Source organism: Syngnathus leptorhynchus, chromosome 5, assembly GCF_054491065.1.
Source record: "Syngnathus leptorhynchus isolate UIUO chromosome 5, UIUO_Slep, whole genome shotgun sequence".
Classification (NCBI taxonomy): domain Eukaryota; kingdom Metazoa; phylum Chordata; class Actinopteri; order Syngnathiformes; family Syngnathidae; genus Syngnathus; species Syngnathus leptorhynchus.
In genome coordinates this window covers 12,305,279-12,327,170 of record NC_141199.1, presented here as the reverse complement: position 1 = coordinate 12,327,170, position 21,892 = coordinate 12,305,279, and the positions used below count along the sequence as shown (strand labels likewise).

At 43.4% G+C, this 21,892-nt stretch overlaps 2 protein-coding genes and 1 non-coding gene across 3 annotated transcripts; 2 read left to right on the top strand and 1 right to left on the bottom strand.

The window, feature by feature from the left end:
- Window positions 1-5,071: 5,071 nt before the first annotated feature.
- klf3 (Kruppel like factor 3 (basic)) lies at window positions 5,072-16,690 on the top strand. The gene is made up of 6 exons (XM_085912540.1): window positions 5,072-5,328; window positions 11,315-11,375; window positions 11,763-12,336; window positions 12,545-12,692; window positions 14,334-14,500; window positions 14,834-16,690. Exons 2-6 carry the CDS (start codon window positions 11,334-11,336, stop codon window positions 15,013-15,015), a joined length of 1,113 nt encoding a protein of 370 aa, XP_085768666.1. The 5' UTR covers window positions 5,072-5,328; window positions 11,315-11,333; the 3' UTR covers window positions 15,016-16,690.
- A 242-nt stretch (window positions 16,691-16,932) lies between these two features.
- trnap-agg (transfer RNA proline (anticodon AGG)) lies at window positions 16,933-17,004 on the bottom strand. Its single transcript has one exon. It is a non-coding gene; the product is annotated as a tRNA-Pro (tRNA).
- Window positions 17,005-17,388: 384 nt separating this feature from the next.
- Window positions 17,389-21,601, top strand: fam114a1 (family with sequence similarity 114 member A1). Its single transcript, XM_085911452.1, has 12 exons — window positions 17,389-17,560; window positions 18,288-18,587; window positions 18,709-18,793; window positions 18,869-19,077; window positions 19,344-19,478; window positions 19,545-19,697; window positions 19,761-19,893; window positions 20,121-20,209; window positions 20,588-20,785; window positions 20,864-21,082; window positions 21,166-21,219; window positions 21,298-21,601. Exons 2-12 carry the CDS (start codon window positions 18,294-18,296, stop codon window positions 21,418-21,420), a joined length of 1,692 nt encoding a protein of 563 aa, XP_085767578.1. The 5' UTR covers window positions 17,389-17,560; window positions 18,288-18,293; the 3' UTR covers window positions 21,421-21,601.
- Window positions 21,602-21,892: the final 291 nt, after the last annotated feature.

The window sequence follows — 21,892 nt, the reverse complement described above, 5'->3', positions numbered from 1 at the left end:
AAACTCAACTATATTCCTAGACAACATTTCAAAAACCGATACAGCTGTAACAAAGTGCTCCTCAATCCAAAAACACAATAAATGATTTCTAATTATTTAATCACATAAAAAGCAATACGTCAATCAAATACAAAGCTGCCAACCATTCCGGATTGTCTGTATATTGAGCCTACCCGCATTACTATAGAAAAACCCTATAAAAAATTAAAGATATTTATTTAAAAAAAATCCTTAGTGCCTGTTCTCATCAAGGATTCTCACATTGTCTGTGTGCCCTCCTTAAGGAAGGAACATGTTTTTCCGGGTAATAAATAAAACGATGAATCAATCTTGATTTGATTGATTCACAATCGCTCCGGTGATGTAAGCGCTAGCGGACGAGTCCATAATTAGCTAAAAGCTAATAATTTTCCACTAATATACCTGAATTGTGGCAATAATTTGGTCCACGTATAAAGTGAATTCATGCCGAGCACATGAAAACTGGCCTTTAGTAAGTTTCACACAACAAATGTATTTACATATTTCAGCTTGGACGCACGATTGACGTTGGCCTCGAGGTGATGATCAAAAATGTTAAATCTTGGCAGGGCCGTGTATGCGTGTGTCTACGTGTGACCCAGGGCGTTTCATCGTGGCTGCGCAAGCCCACGTTTCCTCATACTTGCCAGAAGTTGCAATGTCTCACATGCCCCAACTGCTAGTTAACACGTTGTCCTTGCCTAAGATTTCATTGATGCACACGTGCCGTTTTACAGTTACATGTTTAAACATAGTTCTTCTTGTTTTTGACTGACATGATTTGAGAACATGAACTTTACCATTTCCTGGTTTCCGTACATGTCAAAGCAGCAAGGAGCAGTTCAATTTCAAGGTTATTAGAAGATTCAAACGGGTGCTTTGGAAATTATATTTGTGACTGAGAGACTGGAGGAGTCACAGAAAGGCGGACGGACGTCATTAGAAATTTTCACCACTCGTATTTGACTGTTCAGCTTTCTTGTTAGAAAGTAGAACAGAGTTCAAAAAGTTCCAAATCATTTGACAATTGGACTTCTGCATTCAAAAGTTTCGAGAAATTCAAATGTGGTTAATTTCCAAATACGTATATTGAAAGTGACATGCATTGTATTCTTCTTTGCCCTTTGAGTGACCTCTTCTACTATGACAATGGTATGAGCGAGTCCCTCAAAATACTTTCCCATTCCCAACTCTTCCACCTTCCCTGTGAACTTCCATGGCAACGTTAAGTATGTGGCCAAGAGGTGGACGGACACGCAGGCGCATTGTTGTGATCCTGCTGAGTCACAAATGGCCACAGGGAGGGATAGCGGTTGTACACACACACACACACACACACACACACACACACACACACACACACACACACACACACGTGTGTGCGTTCTGTGTTTGTGTGTCAGGGTGTTACTATTTGTCGGCGAAGGTCAGGCGCCACAGTTTGGGCGTGACCGCCTGTGTCCTGTCAGCACATCCAGCGTCCACAAAATGTCTCTCTCTTTCTTCTCCACCCTTCCTCGGAGCTAGGGTGTAACCAGGACTCCACTTGTCACTTATTCACATCTGTAACTAGCCAGGAAGGAGAAGGAGGGGGGGAGGGTGTCTTTGAGCATGTGTGTGCGTGCATTTCCCCCCCCCCCCATTGTGATAAGTCTACAAACCTGAGATTTGAGTCTTCACAGGTTCCAGGGTTACCCGTCGAGTGACTGAAAGCTGGAGCCTCTATTTGTAAAATAGACTGATTACTTTTTTCAACTTGGCTGATGACAAAAATAGAGGATGCAGTGTTGTCACTACGCCCACCCCACCCGGCCGTTTAATTCGATCCTCTCCAGAAGGCAGCCAAGGTGTGGTGGCACCAGCTCTTTGGTCTACTTGGCTCACGGCGCTACCGAGCCGGAGTGGGGGTTTACTTGGCTTGTCGATGTTGGCTTTCTGTGTGTCATTGGGGCCTGCCAGTGCAAAGTAATCTTCACAGTTGGTCAGGCCAAGAATTGGCGCTGCCTACTGTTTGCAGCTTGTGACATTTGGGTAACAGGAAACGTGGACATGTAGTACAAAGCCATCAGGGTTTGCCTTTGTTTCTGCCTGGCTTTGTTTCTTGTGTTGGCTTGCTTGAATCACAAAGTGCATCCATCACGCCCTTTCTTGATGAGCTTTGACAAATACAAAACAAATAAGTGTTCTGAGCGCGAGAGATTATGACTGACAGCAGGCGGGTTTCTTACACAATAAAGCTGTCTGTTAGTTATTTCTGAAGACTGAGGAGGAAGCGCTACTCCCCACAGGGCAGGGAGGCCATTCACTGAGACGCCACCCAGTACACACACACTCAAACAAACGTATCTATTTTTATATAGACAGACAGACATTCAAAAAAATCTTACAGCAAAACAAAAAAAAAAATTACAAATCATCACTAATATTATGATGCATGTGCGATTTCCTTGTTATTCATATTTAAATGAGGAAAGGAGCTGAACACAATGAGAGTGTGATGTGGATGGAGTTAGAATTCAAGGTACGTAATGGTAGGTTGTGCTCGTTTGTGGCTTTTTTAGCAGAAGGCCAGACCACTTTGGAGAGTAACCATCATGTTGTTTGAACAGCAAATTGAGCGAGCGGCTGGGAGTGGCGCCGGACAAAGGCCACCTGACGGGATTCCTGTCGCTGCACTCAAATAATTGTCAACTAACAGTCACATAAGAGTGAACATGTTTCATGGAAGTAGTGACGTACAAATTCGCTCGGCTCACTGGCATCACCAGCAGCGAACTGATACGACTGAACCCTCGATCACCGGACGACTTGCAAAGCACAGCCTCATGTTGCACTTTGTGATTTGAGACTATTTCAAATCATAACATTCTACTTCTTATGTGTGGATTATTTTTAAAGCTTTTGAACACCATTTGATGCTTTTTCTTTTTGATTCATGGATTCAATGGAGCAATGGATTTAAAGATCCACAGGAACCCTAAAACATTGCAAACATCCTTACTTGATGAAGCCTGGTGCCATCTAAATTAATATGAAAAGGTCTATGCTTTATACATATCAAATTTTAGCTGAAATAAATGCCTCCATGTTCCATCCTGCAGGAAATGTTATGGTAACACATTATGCTGCAGACAAAATAAAGAATGTTCTTGCAAATTGATGATTCATGTGATTTACTGTCGCCACAATGCAAACCCTAGAAACACATTCGCTGTAAAAACGCTTATATGTACTACACTCTACCTTTTTGTATTTCTAAACATATTACGTGTGTGTGTGGTGGTTACCGTAGACCTGGAACCAAATGTTCATATTTCTGATTACATCTTGAGGATTTTCCTTTCTCCGGTTTGCATATTTGCACAGGTTAGGTGCTGTTATTTTTTTATCAGATGAGCAAGCGCCTCTGCATCAAAATAGATAGAGAAAAAAAAAGACTGAGGTATAGATGGGTGATAAGTGAGCAGATTGCCCTTTGTAGTGCTGGTTACTTGACTTAAAAAAAACACCCAGTTGAGAAAAAAATGAATGAAAAAATAAATGAAATTCTGAAATAAGTGAGTTTGTGGGCTCTGAGCCGTGAGTATTCGAGGGAATCCAGAGATATCGAGAGAATATCTTTATAATTCCCCCCAATGTTTTATTTCAATGACGAGACCACTGCCAGCCAAATGCTCATTCCTGTATTACATAATTGAGCCTGCATTCATTTATTGATCATTTTTATTGCTAATTTTGAACAGACATTATGCAAGAATTGGAGTAAGTTTTTATGGATCTCGTAAAAAACCGAGGAGGCCGGTTCTGGCACACGGGCCTTGAGTTTGACATCTGTAGTTTAAATGAAAGCCAGAGAAATAAGTAGCAGTAGTAACTTAAATATATATTTTTTAAGCATCATTTGGAAACTTGTATGATGTTGTTCTCTCAAGTCCCTTTCAGCTTTTTGTGTACTTTGGAGTGTGGTACATTGTGTTCCGTCTGAGTCACGTTTGACACAGAAACCCATTTCCAATGGCGGCACTTCATCCTGCAGTGCAAGCCTTCCTTCTTTTCATTCTCCTCATGCAACGCTCCACTTCTCATACTGACTGAGGCCACACAATGTATGTTTAGAGTTGAAAAGCTCCTGTACTCGTATGGAATCTCGGGTCTGCACGGCCATCACGTACAGAGCTTTGATGACAGATGCCAACACTTGTAGTGTTTGAATAACTGATGTTGTCTAATATTTGGGGTAAACACTCGAGGTACGTTGATTTGATTAAGATTAAGCGGTAAGAATTTCTCATGATGTGACACTTATGAATGTCTCTCTATCTGTGAGCCAATCGCAGAATACACACGTCCTCTAAAAGTAATGTTGTGATGAGAATTGCAACCAGGGCAGAAAAGAAAACAAAACTACATTCAACCGGTGATAGCTCAAAATTAACCATTACTTAATCACATGATGAGCTGATAAGATCTTAGCAGGTGCTCACAAAACTAAAACAAAATTATTTTGTAAAGTGCAGACTACTATTGCCTTCATAAGAATTTAGTAGAAACTACAGTCAGTAATATAAAAAGAGGAATATTTGCAGGAACACATGCCTTAAAAAAATGGCGGACATGCTGGAGTTCAAACTCCTTGACTGTCATTTGACTTGCACAAAATGAACTTGATCAGATTTCAGAAACTTTTAGAAAATGGAACAGTGGACATAACAGCTTGGGCAGAAAGTGCTTTTGCACGGGGGTTCAAATACTTACCGTGTGAGTTTGAATGTACTTATATAGTTGATATTGCAATAAAAAATAAGAGATCATTTCCCATAAATCATGTGGCAGAAGTAAGGAACAAATCTTTATTCCATAACTGACTGCCAACAAGTGAGACAAAACACAAGTCATCAAAGCTACAAAGACAATATGATGTAAAAGACACACACTCGTCTCGACTTGGTCACAAGGTCCGCCACAATGGTAAAGAGCGCGCGCGCACGCACGCACGCACACGCACACACATCGCGTGGACCACCCCGCCTCGGTCCCGCCCAGCGATCCGACCCCACGGAGAAAACAGAGTGTGGATCATGTGACAGCAGCAGTTTCTACAAGACACATCGAAGACACACAGACTGACAGACACACAAAGTCAGTGGATTTCGTAAGTTCGGGAAGTTGTCGCCCTCAGCGCGCGGAGTGGACGGACTTGTTCTCATGTCAGTGACGCTGCAGCAGAATCACTATACAGCGGACTAAAGCGGAGAAAGTCCTTCCAAGTATCTCCAGCAAATAGACGGCTCCTGCTTCGTCTGAAAGGTGAGTTTATCATCATTCAATAAAGAAAAAAAAAAAAAAGGATTGACCCTGTGTTGGTTTGCCTCGTTGACACACTATGAAGAAAGTTTAGTGTCATATTAATTATAATTGTAGCATTTATTTATTTGAGAGGAATGGAATTATCTTTCAACGATACTTTTGTCTGGTTTAAAAGACAACCAAAAGTACGCTGTTTAATATGACACTAGGAGAAAAATATATTATTATGGTTCAATTCCCGGAATGTAACGCGTGCGCATTTGTCCTAAATGTGATAAGTGATTACAAGGGTGGACCAAATGGTTGTAGGATCCATTCCAGGCATATGGTGTCTAAATTAAAATACTGTGTGGCTTCTTATTGGACGTTTTGTATGGAATGCAAATGTAGACCATGGGGTGAAGGACCGTAGGTTTGATTCCCATGATGTACTAGAGGACCCTTTGAAATCAAGTGTGTGTGATTACATTTATTCAGTCTGTATGATCCATTCATTCTCATCATTTTTTTTGTACATTTATATTTGTGTATAACAGGAGCATGAGAAGTATTCAAAGATGACAGATACATCTGGGCAGTTGTGAGTGTGAGTCGGCTGTTTTTGAAATGCAGTTCAGACGTGGTTGCAACTGGTTTCCCTGTTCGATCCCTCACTTTCCTGCCCTAATTGTTGAGAGTGTGCTGGAAAGCATGTGTCTCTTTAATGATGCCATTGGAGGTGATTATGATGCCAAAGGCAGTAACATAGACTGAGTGGGGGGTGACAGCTGAGTACACGGTGTGAGGTGACAGGTGTGTGAGTCACACCTGATGCGCAGCGTTACCCCCTGCATCCTCCCGTCCGTCCCTCCATCCCCCTGGCTGTGTGTCTCTCCACGTTTCCTGTGCTTTGTTTCAAGGCTGAGGCTTGCGTCACACATTCCTCTTGGCATATGAAGCCCTCATCCTGTTTAGAGGCCAACGAGCGAAAAGCGAGGGAGGAGAAAGGGATGTGGACGTGGGGGGGGGGGGGGGGGGGGGCGGATGAGTGGAACGGGGGCAACCTCAGCTTCTTTGTCTGACTTCATAGTCCTTTGTGAGCACTGGTGGAAGCTTTAAGGAAAGTTATTTATGATTATTTGGACACTAGTTTGTCTCAAGGGCCAAGCCCCCACCTCCACCACCCCCCCAATACATCCACCCACCCCTGCGCCTCTTTCCCTGAATCAACATGCTGATGTTATCTGGTGGAACAAAATGCGTAAGAGTGTGCGCACACACACACACACACACACACACACACACACACTGCTCAAAGGGCACGTCTTGTGGAGCACAAGAGCTAAACATTAAACTGGTGGCTGCTGGATAGTTGCTTTTCCTCTGCGAAGAAGCCGAAGAGGTGAGCACACACAGACGGGCCGTAAAACGAAACGCGAACAGGCTGTTACACAAGCCCTGCGTCTCAACCACCGGATCTGTCTCTTCCCGCCTCCCACAAACACACACACACTCACACTCTTATACACGCACACACACCACCTCCCCTTGAGGTTCATTGAGGTTTTGTCATATTTGCTTCCTTGTTTCTTCCAGTTTGACATAGTTTAGGTTAGTGTGGCTGTTTTTTGTTTTTCTTCCATTCGCCTTCTCCTATTATTTAGGTGGGGAGGTGAAGTGTGTTTTTTTTTTTTTAAGGGAGGCAGTGAGACAGGAAACCACAGGCCCCCAGCAGCAGCCCCCCACCTCCCTCCTCTTGTTCCCTTCTCTTTCTCTGGCTTCGCTCTCTTCTTTCGCGCCCTCAACCCATCACGCCGTGTGGAAATAATAACAGTGCAAGGGCTTCCGCTGCTCTCTGGAAAGCTTCACCTTTCCGCCGAGTGCACGGTGTCTTTGTATGTCAGCTGCGGCATGTCTTTCAGTGTGTGTGCGTGTGTGTAATGATAGATTTTGGTTCATCTTTCCTGACTGATGGCCTTCTTGTGTCTGGCTCTCCAGAGACTCTCGTTTTGCTGGTATGAATGAGCACAGGAGTGATGATGAACGGAGTTAATTATGGAGAGCTCATCAAGCGGTGCATGTTGACGTCATCTATTGGAATTTGAACGTGAGGTGGGAATCTGAAATCACGTCCATGGATTTTAAAGAAATACTTGTAAAAAATTTTGTCAAAACTTACTGTTTCCATGTATGTGCTATGAACCGTTCTCTGTTAAATGTTTGGGCATGCAGAAGTATGTCACTGTCAAAACATTAACGGCTGAACACAGTAGAAGCCACCGGAAAAGTACATTTTTTCTACAAGGGGACGACATCCAGCAAACTTTGTGACAAAGTCGCCACCTACTGGCCTGGCAGTGTATGTTGTTAATCACTTCAAGTGATCGTCGATCATTTTGACAATACCGTTTCGGAAGATGAATGAATATCAGAAAAATCTTGACCAGGTTGTTGTCACATAAACATCAAAGTTCAACTCCATCGTGGTGTAAATGAAAACAACTCTGATATTAGCTCATCACCTTCATGAATCATGCAGTTAGCATTCTAATCAATCGGCACTAATCAGTTCCGTACCGTAAGGCTAAGAGGGGTGGATTGGAGGAGTGGGGGGGGGGGGTAAAGTAGGAATGAGCTCAGAGTGGAAATGAGTCCGTAAAGACTGAGAAGACGAAAAAGAATGTGGAGAAATGTGAGTTGTGGCGTGTTTCTTGGACAAAGCTGTCGTCTGGAGGTTTGCGCTCTCTCTGGTGATCTCATCATCTCCAGCAGTTTTGCCATTAGAGCGTGCACGCGCAAAGCCCCCTTGTGCGTGTATGCAACGCGTGTGTGTGTGTGTATCTATGTCTGTGTGTGTGCACGCATGAGCATGTGTTCATGTCTGTTATAATTTAAGCTTTTAGTGATTTAATGTGTGTATTCTGTTGAGCAAGCAGAAACGTGGTGTGTGGTTGTGTGCATGCATGCGAGTGTGTGCGTATGTGCGAGCGTGTGGTTAAGTCGGTAGCCAGGGACTCCAAGCCACAATATTTTCCCCCCTCAGTCATGTTGTTCTTTATCATTCATGGAGTGAGAGGAAAGAGGAGAGCGTGCGGTACCGATAGATAGGAAGCGAGCGGTGTAGAAGAAGAGATGAAGTTAAAGTGGGCGGTGTCTTGCGAGGTTGGGCACACAGTAGCGCCGCTGACCTAAAAGGACAATATTTGCCAACCACACTCTACATGCACAAACACACACACCAAGAGTGCACAGGTAGTCGACTTTTATTTACAAAGTAGGTGCAGCACACACTGGCACCTCAGCTTCGAGTGTGCTTTGTGTTGTATAATTTCCAGCAGGTCAACTTGAGCCGCTCGTAAAAAAAAGCCTGCTTTATACAATGCCCGACAATAAAAGTAGGTCAGCCGAAGCAAATTAGTTACCCACGCACAGACTTATGATCTCTAGTAGAAGAGTTGAATTGTAAATAATGCTGTGTTTTTATTGACACCCTCAGAAAGGCATCCATTTAGCAATATGTTAATTCTTGTGGTTGTGGTTTAGATCTCTTTGGAATATTTTGGCCCCCCCTCCCCTCACTTGTCAGTGTTAAGATTGCCTATTGTCTTTTTAGACTTGTATAACAGTCAAGAATGTTCAAATGTCACAGCCTTTAAGTGTTTTACAATGGCACCTGGAACAGATAAATTCTATTTCTATTATTTCCAATAGGAAAATTCACTTTAAATGTTGCAAGGCAAAGAAGCGCATTTCACCTCGACAAGTTGTAGGTCAACCAGTATTCCATTTTCAAAGATTGCGCAAGAGGGGCCAATATGTGGTGGCAAGTGTGAATGTTATGACCTCCTGTGTACCTCCTACTTCAGCATTTCTTGGCTAACCTTAATTGCTGAATCTGTTGAAATGTTTCTTGCATGTGACTCTGAGACACAAATATTACCAAACAATTTTTTTGCTGCAAATCTTGGTACTCGTATCGCCGGATGTTATTATTTTGTAGGCTTTCCAGGCTGACTGTCACGTTCACTTAATGTTGCATCGTTCAAATCTTGCATGTATCATATCGGCCACTTGCCTTTTTCAGACTGGTCTGCTTTTGATACATCCTTAGAGAAGGGATTGTCTCTCAACAAGCAGGAAGCTACCACGTGTTCTCGAAGATGATCATAATCAATATTAACAATTTACATTTGAATTACTTCAGTATCTTTGGACCTAAAGACTCTTACCTCAATAAATGATCAAAATATGCAGAAAAGTGAGCATCTGTGTGTGGCCTCATATCTGCCATCATCAATTTGTTGTGTGCCTTGCTGCATGTTCTGACAAGAAGATTGAACTCTCTGAGCATAAATCAACCTCGGAGGACATGAATATGTGAAGGGAAATGTTTGACTGTGTCTTTTGAGGAGTTTTAGGAATTTAGAGCGCTTGGGAGAGATTTTGCCACTGTAATTTTGGGAACAGCTTGACACACTAAGTCACTTTGGAATTTATGTCACATTGAATGATCGGTTGGACGATACCTTGAGGCCATCAAAAACCAATGTCAACCAAGGCCAATGACAGTGACACAAAAACTGGCAAAAAAATCTTTCCAGAAAGAAGTGTGCGATATTTTATAGCCCCTTTTCCCTCCGGGGGGGAGAAAGCTTGGAAGTATCCTAATATTTATGTCGTTAGTTATAGAAAAGGGTTCAGCCAAAGTGATTTTTTTTTTTCTGCAACGTAGTGTTTCCATATCTGTGCTTCTATGAAAACAGCCAGCAAAACATAAAAAGCAGCATATATATTGTTGGCATGAAACCATTTCCTCATTGTTGAAATCACAGTAGGCCTGAGCGTTGTCCAAACAGTCGGAAGGGGTTGAAGCTGTTGCCTACGCCGCAAAACGTCTGTTTGTGCTCCTAACGTCACCTGATTGGCAAGCACAAAAGCACAACTGCTTGACCTGCAGTTGAACTACAACACAATACAAACCCGCTTTAGAACGCAGAGCCACGCACGCACGCACGCACGCACGCCGGCCACACCTGACTGCTCGCTCTTTTGTGTTTCTGTGAAGCCGCGCCATGGGCGAGTCCTCTGTCGTCATGTTCACACCCTTCCTGACCCGGCGGGCAAAGCTTCCCGCTCTCCCATTGGTCTGTTCGCCATCTGGACTCCCGGTGTGTCTGTTTGCGTGTGTCTGTTTTGGAAGGGCGTGAGGGCCTGTGTTCTTGTGTCCCATTTGTTAATAATTAAAGGCTAACTTGTCGACTTTGATCGGGTCACGCACATGCACGCACGCACGCACACACAACTGCTTTAAGGTAAATTCTCTCAGTACAGGTCATGTTAGCTAAAGGCTCTAGTGAACACACACACACTTATTGAGGAACAGTCATTGTGGTTACACCTGGTGTTTGTGTGTGTGTGTGTGTGTGTGTGTGTCTCTCCATTACAATGGATGCTGGCGGTGGAGCAAACCAAGAAAGGAACTGGTGTTTGCGAGTTGTTAAAACTTTGAGAGGAAGGGGATACAGTTTGTGCAAATAGGTTAATAAAGCTCTAAACAAGATCCAATAAACAGCAGAATTGACAAGAAGCCATCAGAGTTTCTTGAGAATTTAAAAAGTAAGAATATAGAATGCTTTTATTTTACCTAACTGGAATGTTTGATCTTCATCTCATCTGAATGCATTTCATATTTATGTCTACAGCGTGAATATATAGTTATATTTCATATCCATTACATTCTATCTTCCATGGAAAGAAAGTCAGTTGAACTCAAAATCTCAAGTCAACAAACTGAGATAAGAATTGAAGTTGGGGAATTAAACACAATATTTGAATTGCATCCACGCAACTTATTTTGGGAATTTATGAGGATGATCAAGTCAAATAAATTCTCAACTGGACTTGAACCCCCAACCTCAGAAGTGTGAGGCAAATCTGCGCATATAATGTGAAATGTCATATCATTTCCTTTATTGATGCTAAGCATGCTGTGTGTTATGCTTTACAGGATTTGGGCCATTGCAGCCATGTTGATGTATGATTACCCCCTGAAGACAGACATGGAGACGGTAAGCCCACATTTGTGTGTGTGGCGTGAGTCATGCCTGAGCATGTTTTGATGCCATGTATGTAGTCAGTAGCCTGCACATAGCGACCCGCACTCATGCGACGTGTCCAGACAGCCCAGTTCCCACATTCCGACTCTTCCTGGACAAACAGTACGCTGCAGTACAGTGGCCATTTGCATACAATGGCCGCGCACGCCGTCATTCAGGAGGCTAATCAACACCGGTTCTGACAGACATTCCCAAGCAAAGCTGTGCTGACATTTCTTGGCGGCCTTCTAGTTGTTTGGGAGGTAGAAGCTTGTTTTGGCCGGCATGAGCGGAAATGTTCATCTTTGCTCTTTTGTCCCCTTTCCCTTCTCTTGCATCCTTTCCTCTTTTCTTTCACAGTCATTCTACTCATCGCTAGTGAAAACACCGGAGCCGTACGGCGTCATCTTCTCCCATCCGGCCCACCTCTACCACCACGGCCACATGCAGGCCCTCGCTCAGTCTCACGCCGCCAGCAACCCATCGCACGGCCAGCTGGAGCCTGTCGATCTGTCTGTGAGCAAGCGCTCGTCCTCCTCCGCCACCTCCACCTCGTCCTCCCCTCACTGCTCGTCCGCCTCTTCGCCGGCCTCCTCGCGAAGCACCCCGCCGTCCCCTTTCAGCACTGCCAGCCGCGTCTCCCCGCGCTGCTCCCCCCAATTGACCCAACGCCACCCCTCGCCGTCCCGCAATCTCCCGCCGCACACCACCTCGCTGTCGTACCCCAGCATGGTGGCTCCTATGATGGGCGCGGGCTCGGGCGTCATCCAGAGCTCGGGGGTCATGGTGTCTCCAGTCATGGTGCCTCTGTCTGTCCTGTACCCCTCCCCTCTCCACTTGCACCAGCCCATAATGGTGAGCCCACCTCTTACGACAGACGAGGACCATCATCGCCATCATCGTCATCACCATCGGAGCAGAGAGCACAAGACAGGTGGGCCCTCAATTGTTGCTTTTGTTTCTTCAACATTTTTTCATTTATTTTCTATTTTGCTTCCTGCAAAACAAAAACAACCAAATCATGTCACAAATCAAATCACAATAATCACATGTTTCATTTGGTATTTCAGAACATGTTTATATCTCAATTTCATGTTTAACTGTAACCCTGGCGAGAGACTTGACTTTAAGTTTGTGCACAGTTCAATCCACAAAGTCATATGATGGGCGAGGAGATGCCCACGACTTGCACAAGCTGATCAAAACCGAGCCTCGTCCTGAGCTCATCCATGAGCACCACAGCAGCCATGACATGAAGTCATCGGTCATCAGAATACCGCACGGATTTGAGTAAGTTTTACACTTGTACAGCCATACCTAATCATTTTTTGGTGTTCAGGCGAAAGAAATTAAAGTATTAGAATGGTTACTTGTTAAATGTGCTATCACAAACATACATGGGCACAAAAACATGAAGCAACACAATGCAACAAGGTAGGATATAAACTAGGCCAAGGCATTTCTGTGCAAGGTTTTGCAGAACTTGAGATAACAAATCTTTCATATTTGATCATATTGACGATGGATGGATACAAAGAAAAACAAAGTGCAGCATTGAGGAGGAATTTCAACAAAATCAAGCTAAACAATAAAAGCATCATTAGGATGTTGTAGGTCAATTCAATCATGTGTTTGTTTAATTATGCAACCGTACATGATTGGCAAACGTTTATTCTTCAAACGATTATAGATGTGAACAGGTGATACAATGGATATTCCAAATTCTTTCCGCACCATCTATTATTTAACTTCCAGGCACCGAGGTCGTTTGGTATGAGTCTCCATGCGCCGAGGCGGCTTTACAAGTTTACATCAGCCATCCGAATCCTGTCGCCGCCACTCTTCCACTTCCTGTTCTCTTTCGTAACAACCCCCCCCCCCCCTCCTTTTCGCTTCCTGTGTGTTTTTTTTTTTAGCGCTCGTCGTCTGGCATCTGCAGGTCCCACATCTATTCTTCTGCTTCTCCTATCGCTCATCCGTGCGTATTCCTCGGCCTTTCATCCGCCATTTAATGGGCGAGTGTCGTCAGGTAGTTGTTGGCGTAGTTTTGAAGTCATCGAGGTTAAGCGGTTGGGAAGATGAATGTCAATGTGCCAAGTGTGGCTGTGGGTGTGGCCAGTGCTGTCATCACCTCACAAAATATAGGTCATGTTGGCTCCCCGCTGTATGTGTGTGTTGTGCGCAACTAAACATTCCTTTGCAGTGGACCGATGTGAAAGATTCATATTTCAACACCTTGCGTCTGCGCTTCAACCACCACTTTATCACACCACTGTATACACATGCACGTAAGCACACGTACTCTCACATACTCACACGTACTCATATACGTGAGTGTTTAAAGTAAAAAAAAGTTCAATCAGTGTGTAACATCAGGGAGCCGTCATCAAATCTGATGAGACTTGAGATGTGTGAGCAGTTCTGTGCCACCAAAATAAAATTTTTCTGTATTTTCCATTTGAATGAGTGCTACACAGTATCTCAAGTAGGATTTTAAATGGTTTGGTAAATCTCCCGAAAACTTTCAGGAGAAGTTACGATTGGGAGGTTTTTTTGTAGATATTCAATTATGAACCCACATTTGAATGAACTTAACAATAATAATTCAAAAATTATTATTATTAATAAACTTAATCCTTATGGTTGCCTCTTTGTCGTTAATCAACAAATGTAGTACTTTTGCACAGTACTTGGCCTATTTTTAGACTATTCAGAGACAAAAAAGTGATGAAACAAAACCAAAAGGTGTGGTGAACTGGAAAAAGCTGGAGTTGTTTTTCAACGTTATTATTGCGCGGGAGGGTTGCTGCCGCTGCCAAAATAACAGTTCACTTGTGTGATTTCAACATCTCGCAAAGAAGGCCATGACAAAGACGCCTCCTGCTGGTTGAACCTCTAACATGTTCCATTCTCTTCTCGCTGTGCTTTCAGGAGCAACAACCCGTCAGTTATTGTCCATTCAGCCGCTCAGCATCCTCTTCCGGCTGAATCTCCAGACTCACTGAAGAAGAGAAGAATCCACCGCTGCGATTTCTCCGGTTGCAACAAAGTCTACACAAAGAGTTCGCACCTCAAAGCTCACCGCAGGACGCACACAGGTCCGATACTTCAAGTATACAATGCACAACAATACCACTGAGAATTAAAACCATAAAATGCAGCTAGTTGTCGATAATGCCGATCAACTTTACAGAACAAAGAAGTTACACAGCCCATTAAAGCATTAAAGATAGATGCAAATAGCAATGCTACTCTTTTGGTTAGCGACGGGGGTTAAAAGGGCTCAGAAAGTAGCTGTGAGATTTTTGCAATGTGAAGTGCGTACCTTGGCTCAGTGAAGCTTGACAAACTATGCATTAGATTGTGCTACAGAACTGCTCAAGCATTTTTTACTTTCTTTGAACCGTGAACGTGTTTGTGTGCTCATGTAGGTGAGAAACCGTACAAGTGCATGTGGGAAGGCTGCACGTGGAAGTTCGCCCGGTCGGACGAGCTGACCCGACACTTTCGCAAGCACACGGGAGTCAAACCTTTCCAGTGTCCCGACTGCGAGCGCAGCTTTTCCCGCTCCGACCACTTGGCCTTGCACAAAAAGCGCCACCTCCTGGTGTGAAACTCCAGCTCAGGACAACTTGATTAAAACCTGGTGTTGAATTCAACGTTGGACTATACCGCTTTGACTTTGGGGCGAGTGGGGTATAAATATTGGACTCCAATGTATGGATTAGGGCAAGCTTTGACGCTTTCACCTCTTTGACCTGAATATGAGCTGGGATCCTACTGCTACTCATACGGACCTTCGAATCATTCACCGCGTGTTGCCATTCCAATTTAGGGATCCAGACATTTTCTCTTTTGAAATGGATTGCAACATCTCAGCTGGTTTGAGAGTGCTTCCCCCTTGTGGCTTTACAAAACACACATATGGAAAGCCCTTTGGACATTTATTCTGTAGGCCTTGATATCCACCTTTGGGTCCATGTCCAAGGAAAGGAGTGATGGTGAAATGAAGCTTCAAATTTGCTTCATGAACCAGTTGTATTTTTTGATTGTTGAACAGAGACTACCATCTAGAGGACTCAAAAAATACAGCAACTGTTTCATGAAGCAAATTTGAAGTCTCATTTCCTATCACTACCTTTTGGTAGAAATTCAACATGCTACTAGAGCACGTCATTGTCTTACCAGTGAGTACATGGACCTTAAACTGGATAAAAAAAGTTATGAACCAAATGCTCAGAGTACTTTCCACACACAAATGAACAAATTTTAGTCAAAGGTAACACTTTTTTTTAAATTGCCTTCAAGGGCCAATGAAATGTGAAGTGTGGACACTTGATTGTATCACATCACACGTATTTGTCAGCAATGTGGCTAACTCAGCTAATGCTAATCCCCAAATTGAAACAGCACACACATCTGCTTCTAAAAGCTTGAACAATGCGTTCTCTTCTGTGCACACTTTAATGGAACACAATGCAAGAAAGATGCACTTAATCTGGGTTAGAAAGTATTTTGATGGATTTTATTCAGAAATTGCTGCACTTGGGGCATTACTGTCTCGGTGAGGACATGATATTGAGTGCAGCAAAATATCTCATTTCTCTATTAAGCTTATACAGTACAGTATATTTATATGATGGTCTGTTTGAAAGGGTTGTGATGCAATGTAAATGTAAGTTTTTATCTTGAGACACTTTTATTTGGGAAAATATCAACGTTTAAGGCAAGGAACCGAACAGAACTTGTTTGCCTTCAATATTTCTCCATTCCAATACAATTCCAGTTTTCTCTCATTTGGCTATTCCTTCTTTACAGCCAGCCGCCTGAGAACAAAGAGAAAAACAATTTCTGTGTGTTCATGTCTCCATGCAGTGTGCACTTTAAAATTCAAAGCAGCATTCCCAAAGGTATACATTTATCCACTCATAAACTAAACATACTCGAATGTAGCGGCTCAACAGATCAGCATTTTTGATTTTTTTGCTTGTAAAGGTTTTTGTGTCTGCAAATGTAAGTTGTAATATATATTATATTCATTTATATTTTATAATTGTTAGACTGAAAGGGCAAATACAGGTTTTTATTAAGCATGATTTTGATACTCATAATAATGAAAAATATTACACATTTCTGCAATGTTGTGTCTATCATGAACCTTTTCTCTTTTTAATCTATTTTGGTAATTCAAAGGGAATGTGTTAAACTGTGAACATAACTGTACAGATCTGTCTGCAATTTCTTTTAAAACAGAATATTCATACCATTTAATAAACTTATTGATACTATTTTCAGACTTGTGCGCTTCCTGTTTGTTTGCTCTGCGGTAATTCAAAAATATGAGTCCAGTTATTCATATGGAATCAATATTTGAGGAGTAGGTTTGGAGAATCACTAAATATCTACAGTACTGTAAAAAGGCTAGTAACCTTGTGCTATTATTATTGATCAATTGGATTGGATTTGAATTACTAGTACAGGCTATTTATCACTTTACATCGATTCCGGGATCAATTAAAATGAAAAATTTGGGCTCGTCCGGGATTTGAACCCGGGACCTCTCGCACCCTAAGCGAGAATCATACCCCTAGACCAACGAGCCACATGTCTGCGACGAAATTTGGTTTGCTCAAACCAAACCTAAAGAAGGTATGCATTGCCCACTGCTTTTTACTTTAGCACCACTTATGCACAATTTTGTCACGCATGACCTTGCACTGCACTTGCACGTCACTGACGACATTGCTCGACTCGAACATAAATGACAATATTATTATATTATGGGGTGTGTGATGACTCTTCAACGGTCAGTAACTTCCACTCTTTGAGATGGATGAAGATAAGTATAATCCTCGCGTTGTTACTCAGAGGACGGTAGTTGCGGGCATGCACAAGTTACAATTTTGACACATTTCAATCTTGGGCAACAAGTTTTTATTCATGCAAAAATGCATAGTAGCCTCTATGCATTCTGTGGAGGACCAAGAGAGCTCTTGACCAGCGTTTACTCTTCGGTGATATTGTGTCTACCTAGAGACGATCGTTTGTGGACGGCGCGACGACCACTCTTGACAGTTGTTGTTACTCTTGGATGTGGCGACTCACCGGCCTGCCGACGTGGCGAGGCGGAAGAGGAGCCGCCGGCTGGTACCAAAGGGGTGAGTTGAGCTGTCACTTTCATGCACCAAAACAATGCAAAGTTAGACGCTTCACCCGGTTTATAAACACGACAACATGTTTCAACAACGCATCTGCACTGCTGAAGACGTTTTTGGACACGCACACAATCAGATGAAGTCGAATTTTTGCGTTTGCAAGCGTGTGCGATGCAATGCATTATTTGGAAGTTCTCATCTTCCTTTGTGTTATGAGAAGTTAAATGAACTAATGACACGCTTTTACATAACTGTCATAAATTTAAATTACTATTTAGGTTTGTGATTAACAATGCGTAAGAGTAATTGCAAATCATTGCCCCCCACCCTCCCTCCCTGCGGTACGTTGTTTATTTTAGACACGCAGTTTGATCGTGAAGACCTTTAAACAACCAAAATCAAAGTTTCTGCACACAGCGTGTGTACATAAGAACAGGATGACACAAATGCTGTGAATATATACAGTCAGTAACCACCAGGTGGCAATGTGGTACTGTTGTTTGGTTACTAGTTGAACAAATCTCACAATTTGTATGCGTATTTGTCACTGGAGGGAGGAAATTAATTTACATGCAGTGCTTATCGATTTGATACATTATTAGAGATGGTTTGATACTAGGTCAGTGGTTCTGATAGTGTTTATGGCAGCTAGCTCACCACTGCATAGATACCATCCAAAATGCTCTTATCATGTTCAGTATATTAAAGCAGATATAATCTCCACTTTCAGATCACCATGTCCCAGTCTGCCCCTTCTGATGCAGAGAGCCTTCCTGCACCGGAATTGACCCCACACTCTGACCCTAACTGTGGCCACGATGTCCCTGAAGCCCCCGCAGAGTCCGCTGAAGTTCATCAACCTCCACAGATCACCAAGAGTATCCTGCAGGCCACTGAGGAGGCGAGCGAAGACACCAGAGACATCCTAACTTCCTCAGAGAGTCAGCCGGAGTCTGAGGGTCAGCTGACGGAATGTGACCAATCGGTGAGCTTGGAGCCAGATGCTACGGAAGAGGAGAAGGATGGGAAGGTCGGTCATTCAGCATGAGATAGATGCACTAGATTTATTTTGAGAGACGTTGAGGATGCACACGTTAACCTAAAATAAAAACTCAGCCAATGCTTCATGTCAAGAAAACTGTTGTGTGCAGAGCTCACATGAGAAGAACGATCAAGTTTGGGGAGGTTGGGGTTCATGGGGCAAGTCCCTCCTGAGCAGCGCCACTTCCACAATGGGTTCGTCTCACACATGGTCTCATCCATCTATGTTCTGTCTTCTTTGGATTTTCATGTTCTCTGTGTGTGTAACAGGTCATAGTCTGACATCGGTCAAGGTGAAGGCAGGAGAAGCTCTGCGTCTGCATAAGACCTCCGTGGGGGAAGAGGCCAGCGAGGAAGTGGAAGACACAATGGAGAAGCCAGAGGGAGGAGAGGAAAGCATCCAGGTGACAGCCCATGAAGACGCCGGCGCCTCCAACAGGGGCGTCTTCTCTGCCATCTCCAATGTTATGCAGAACACGGTGAGCAAACATCAATATCTGTCCAAATTTGTTACAGAGGCACGTGCGTTCATTGTTTGTTTTAAATCCTCCTGTTCACATTTGACCCAGTTTTGTTTCTGCACAAATCAATCAAATGATTTATTAAAAATATTTTGAAATATCAGTTTGAATCAAAATGACAAAAATTTATTTATGGGGAGGAATGTTGCAAACTCTTCTTTTATTTGGATATTTACCTGACCCCCAAAAATTCCTCTGTTTTAACGTCACGCTTGGACTCTCAGGGTAAATCTGTGATCAGTGGTGGGTTAGACGCTTTGGAGTTCATCGGAAAAAAGACCATGACCGTTCTGGCTGAGAGCGATCCAGGTTTTAAAAAGACCAAGACACTGATGCAGAAGACTGCCTCGCTCAGTCAGGTATGATAAGAAAGCGTGATCACGCCCCATCTTGGCGCCGTTCTACCATATTTGTCTTCACTGTAGATGTTGAAGGAAGCGAAGGAGAAGGAGCGAGCACGTCTCAGCAACCAGCTCATCAGCGCACCGACGGCTCATTACGGGATTCTTTTTGATGACTACCAGGGTTTGTCCCATCTGGAGGCTCTTGAGATCCTGTCCAATGAAAGCGAGGCCAAGGTCCGCCTATACTTTTGTCAAGGAGAGTGCAAATTGAGAAATAATGCTGAGTGTGGCCCACAGGTCCAAGCGTACCTCTCCTCCCTTGAGGAAGAAGAGCTAGAGGAAGTGAAGAAGGAGCTGATTTTCATCAAGGACATCTTCACCAAAAGAGAGGATGAAAAAGAGGAGACCAGTAATGAAGAGCAGGCCATGGGTAACCCACGTGGTGACATTTTCAATTTAAAATCTTGCTGAAGTCTCCTGAGATGAGGTCAAATCACACGTGACATTACACAATGACATATGAACCTCAAATTTTTTGTTTTGGGTTGACTATGAAAGCATTCTGGAAAATATCCTAGCTACACAGCTCCGCTCAAAATTCTTCAGTGAATTGATTTGAACTGTCTTGTCTGTGTGTTTGTTTGTTTTTTGCACAAGCTGATAAAGCAGATGAAGAGTTCATGAGTGTTCTGACCGAATTGCTCTTTGAGCTTCATATTGCTGCCACACCGGACAAACTCAATAAGGTAAGTACACAAAACAACCGTTTTTATTTTGGGCTCCATAAGTAGTGGCACCTCACCTTTTCGACAACAGAGGCGCTCACTGTGCTCAAGGGACCAACATTTGTTTTAAAAAGCCAGAAAGGGCAAGTCATTTGTAAAATATATTTAAGATATATCAATTGTTTATTTTGATAATCAAATAATACAGTAATCACCTTCTAAATTATTCAATTAGTATTGCTTTGTCACCTTGGTAGGAAATCCATTTTAATCCGTCGCTGCGATGTGTCATTGTCAATTTGATGAATCCGCATCTTAGCATTTAATCGTGCAGATGAACATGATGATGAGGGTACATCAAAATGCAGCGCCGACAGCTCATTAATTGTGCATCTCCAGGCTCGGATGAGCGCGCACGAGTGGGTGAGCAAGGTGGAGCGGCCTGTCACTACAGAAACAGTTGGCAAGGAGACGCAGGAGCAGCCTGGAGGAGAGAAAGAGGAGGAGAAAGAGGAGGGAGATGGAGCGGCTCATGAGGAGAAGAGGGAGGATGAGGAGGGAGAGATAAAGCAGGAGGACGGGCGCCAATCTGTGGAGGTGCGTTGTCGTCACTGTGGTGGGCCATTATTCCAACACTCAATACTTGTGATCTCATTTAGTGTGTTTGATCCGCAGGCCGTCTACATGTCGTCAGTGGGCAGTCTGGCCGAAGTGACAGCCCGAAGTATTGAGCAGCTCCACAAGGTGGCAGAACTCATCCTACATGGCCAAGAGCAAGAGCAGGAGAAACCAGCAAGGGATCAGGCACATGTCCTCACCAGGTTGACATGCGCCATGTGTAAGGAAGTGGAATGTTTGGCCAGAAAGTTCTCTGACACGCTGCTCCTCGTTGGGGTAAGCGTGCTAGATTTGACACGAATGTGCACAAAGCAGATCGGAAATTCGGTGGGAATTCATAAAACTTTTGTCTTTCTCAGTGTCAGAGCAAAGCTGAGGCGCTCACTCCGCTTATTGACAGTGTGCTGCTGGAGGTGAGAGCTGCAACTTTTGAACTCCACTTTAATATGCCCTTTTTGAACTTTGAAATTGTGACGTGGCGCTGTCTGCAGGGCTCCAACAGTACCACCTACATCCAGAATGCCTTTCAACTTCTGCTGCCCGTCCTGCAGATCGCCCACATCGAGAGCCAACCTTGCAAAACCTGCACAGGTTCAGATACTCACGCACATTAGCACACACACGTTGTACAGAAAGGGGAAAGAAATTCCACACTAAGTGCTTCTGTCAATGTTGTCGGAAACTGTTTATTTATGTGTATAATACAAAGTTAACATAAGGGGGCCTTTGTGTGTGGCTGACCCTATTGATGTTTGTTTTCGCAAGTGCTTCACACAAAGATAATCTCCAAAAATGCAAATATGGGTTGGTGTTTACAATATTAGATATAATACTTGCACTCTATTTGCCTTGACTGACGCATTTCCTTTTAAAATGCCAGTATTCATGATTACTGTAGTTTTGTGTGTGATATTAGATGACATCTAACAACTCCAAATGATATGGCCTTGAAGGAAATGTGTTTCCCTAACGTTCACCCTACTAGGATCCAAATAACATGCATAGCTATGAAATAAATGCTCTGAGCTTTCGCAATGTTCTCGTTGTTGGTATTTTTGCACATGTTTTAGTGTCCTGCCTTTTCGC

Excerpts from the sequence above, each read along its gene's own strand:
- klf3 (XM_085912540.1), top strand. The coding sequence starts at position 11,334 with ATGTTGATGTATGATTACCCCCTGAAGACAGACATGGAGACG. Across the intron at positions 11,376-11,762 it reads TGAAGACAGACATGGAGACG|TCATTCTACTCATCGCTAGT; the intron begins GTAAGCCCACAT and ends TTTCTTTCACAG. Across the intron at positions 12,693-14,333 it reads AGAATACCGCACGGATTTGA|GAGCAACAACCCGTCAGTTA; the intron begins GTAAGTTTTACA and ends CTGTGCTTTCAG.
- fam114a1 (XM_085911452.1), top strand. The coding sequence starts at position 18,294 with ATGTCCCAGTCTGCCCCTTCTGATGCAGAGAGCCTTCCTGCACCGGAA. Across the intron at positions 19,479-19,544 it reads AGACTGCCTCGCTCAGTCAG|ATGTTGAAGGAAGCGAAGGA; the intron begins GTATGATAAGAA and ends TCTTCACTGTAG. Across the intron at positions 19,894-20,120 it reads TAATGAAGAGCAGGCCATGG|CTGATAAAGCAGATGAAGAG; the intron begins GTAACCCACGTG and ends TTTTTGCACAAG.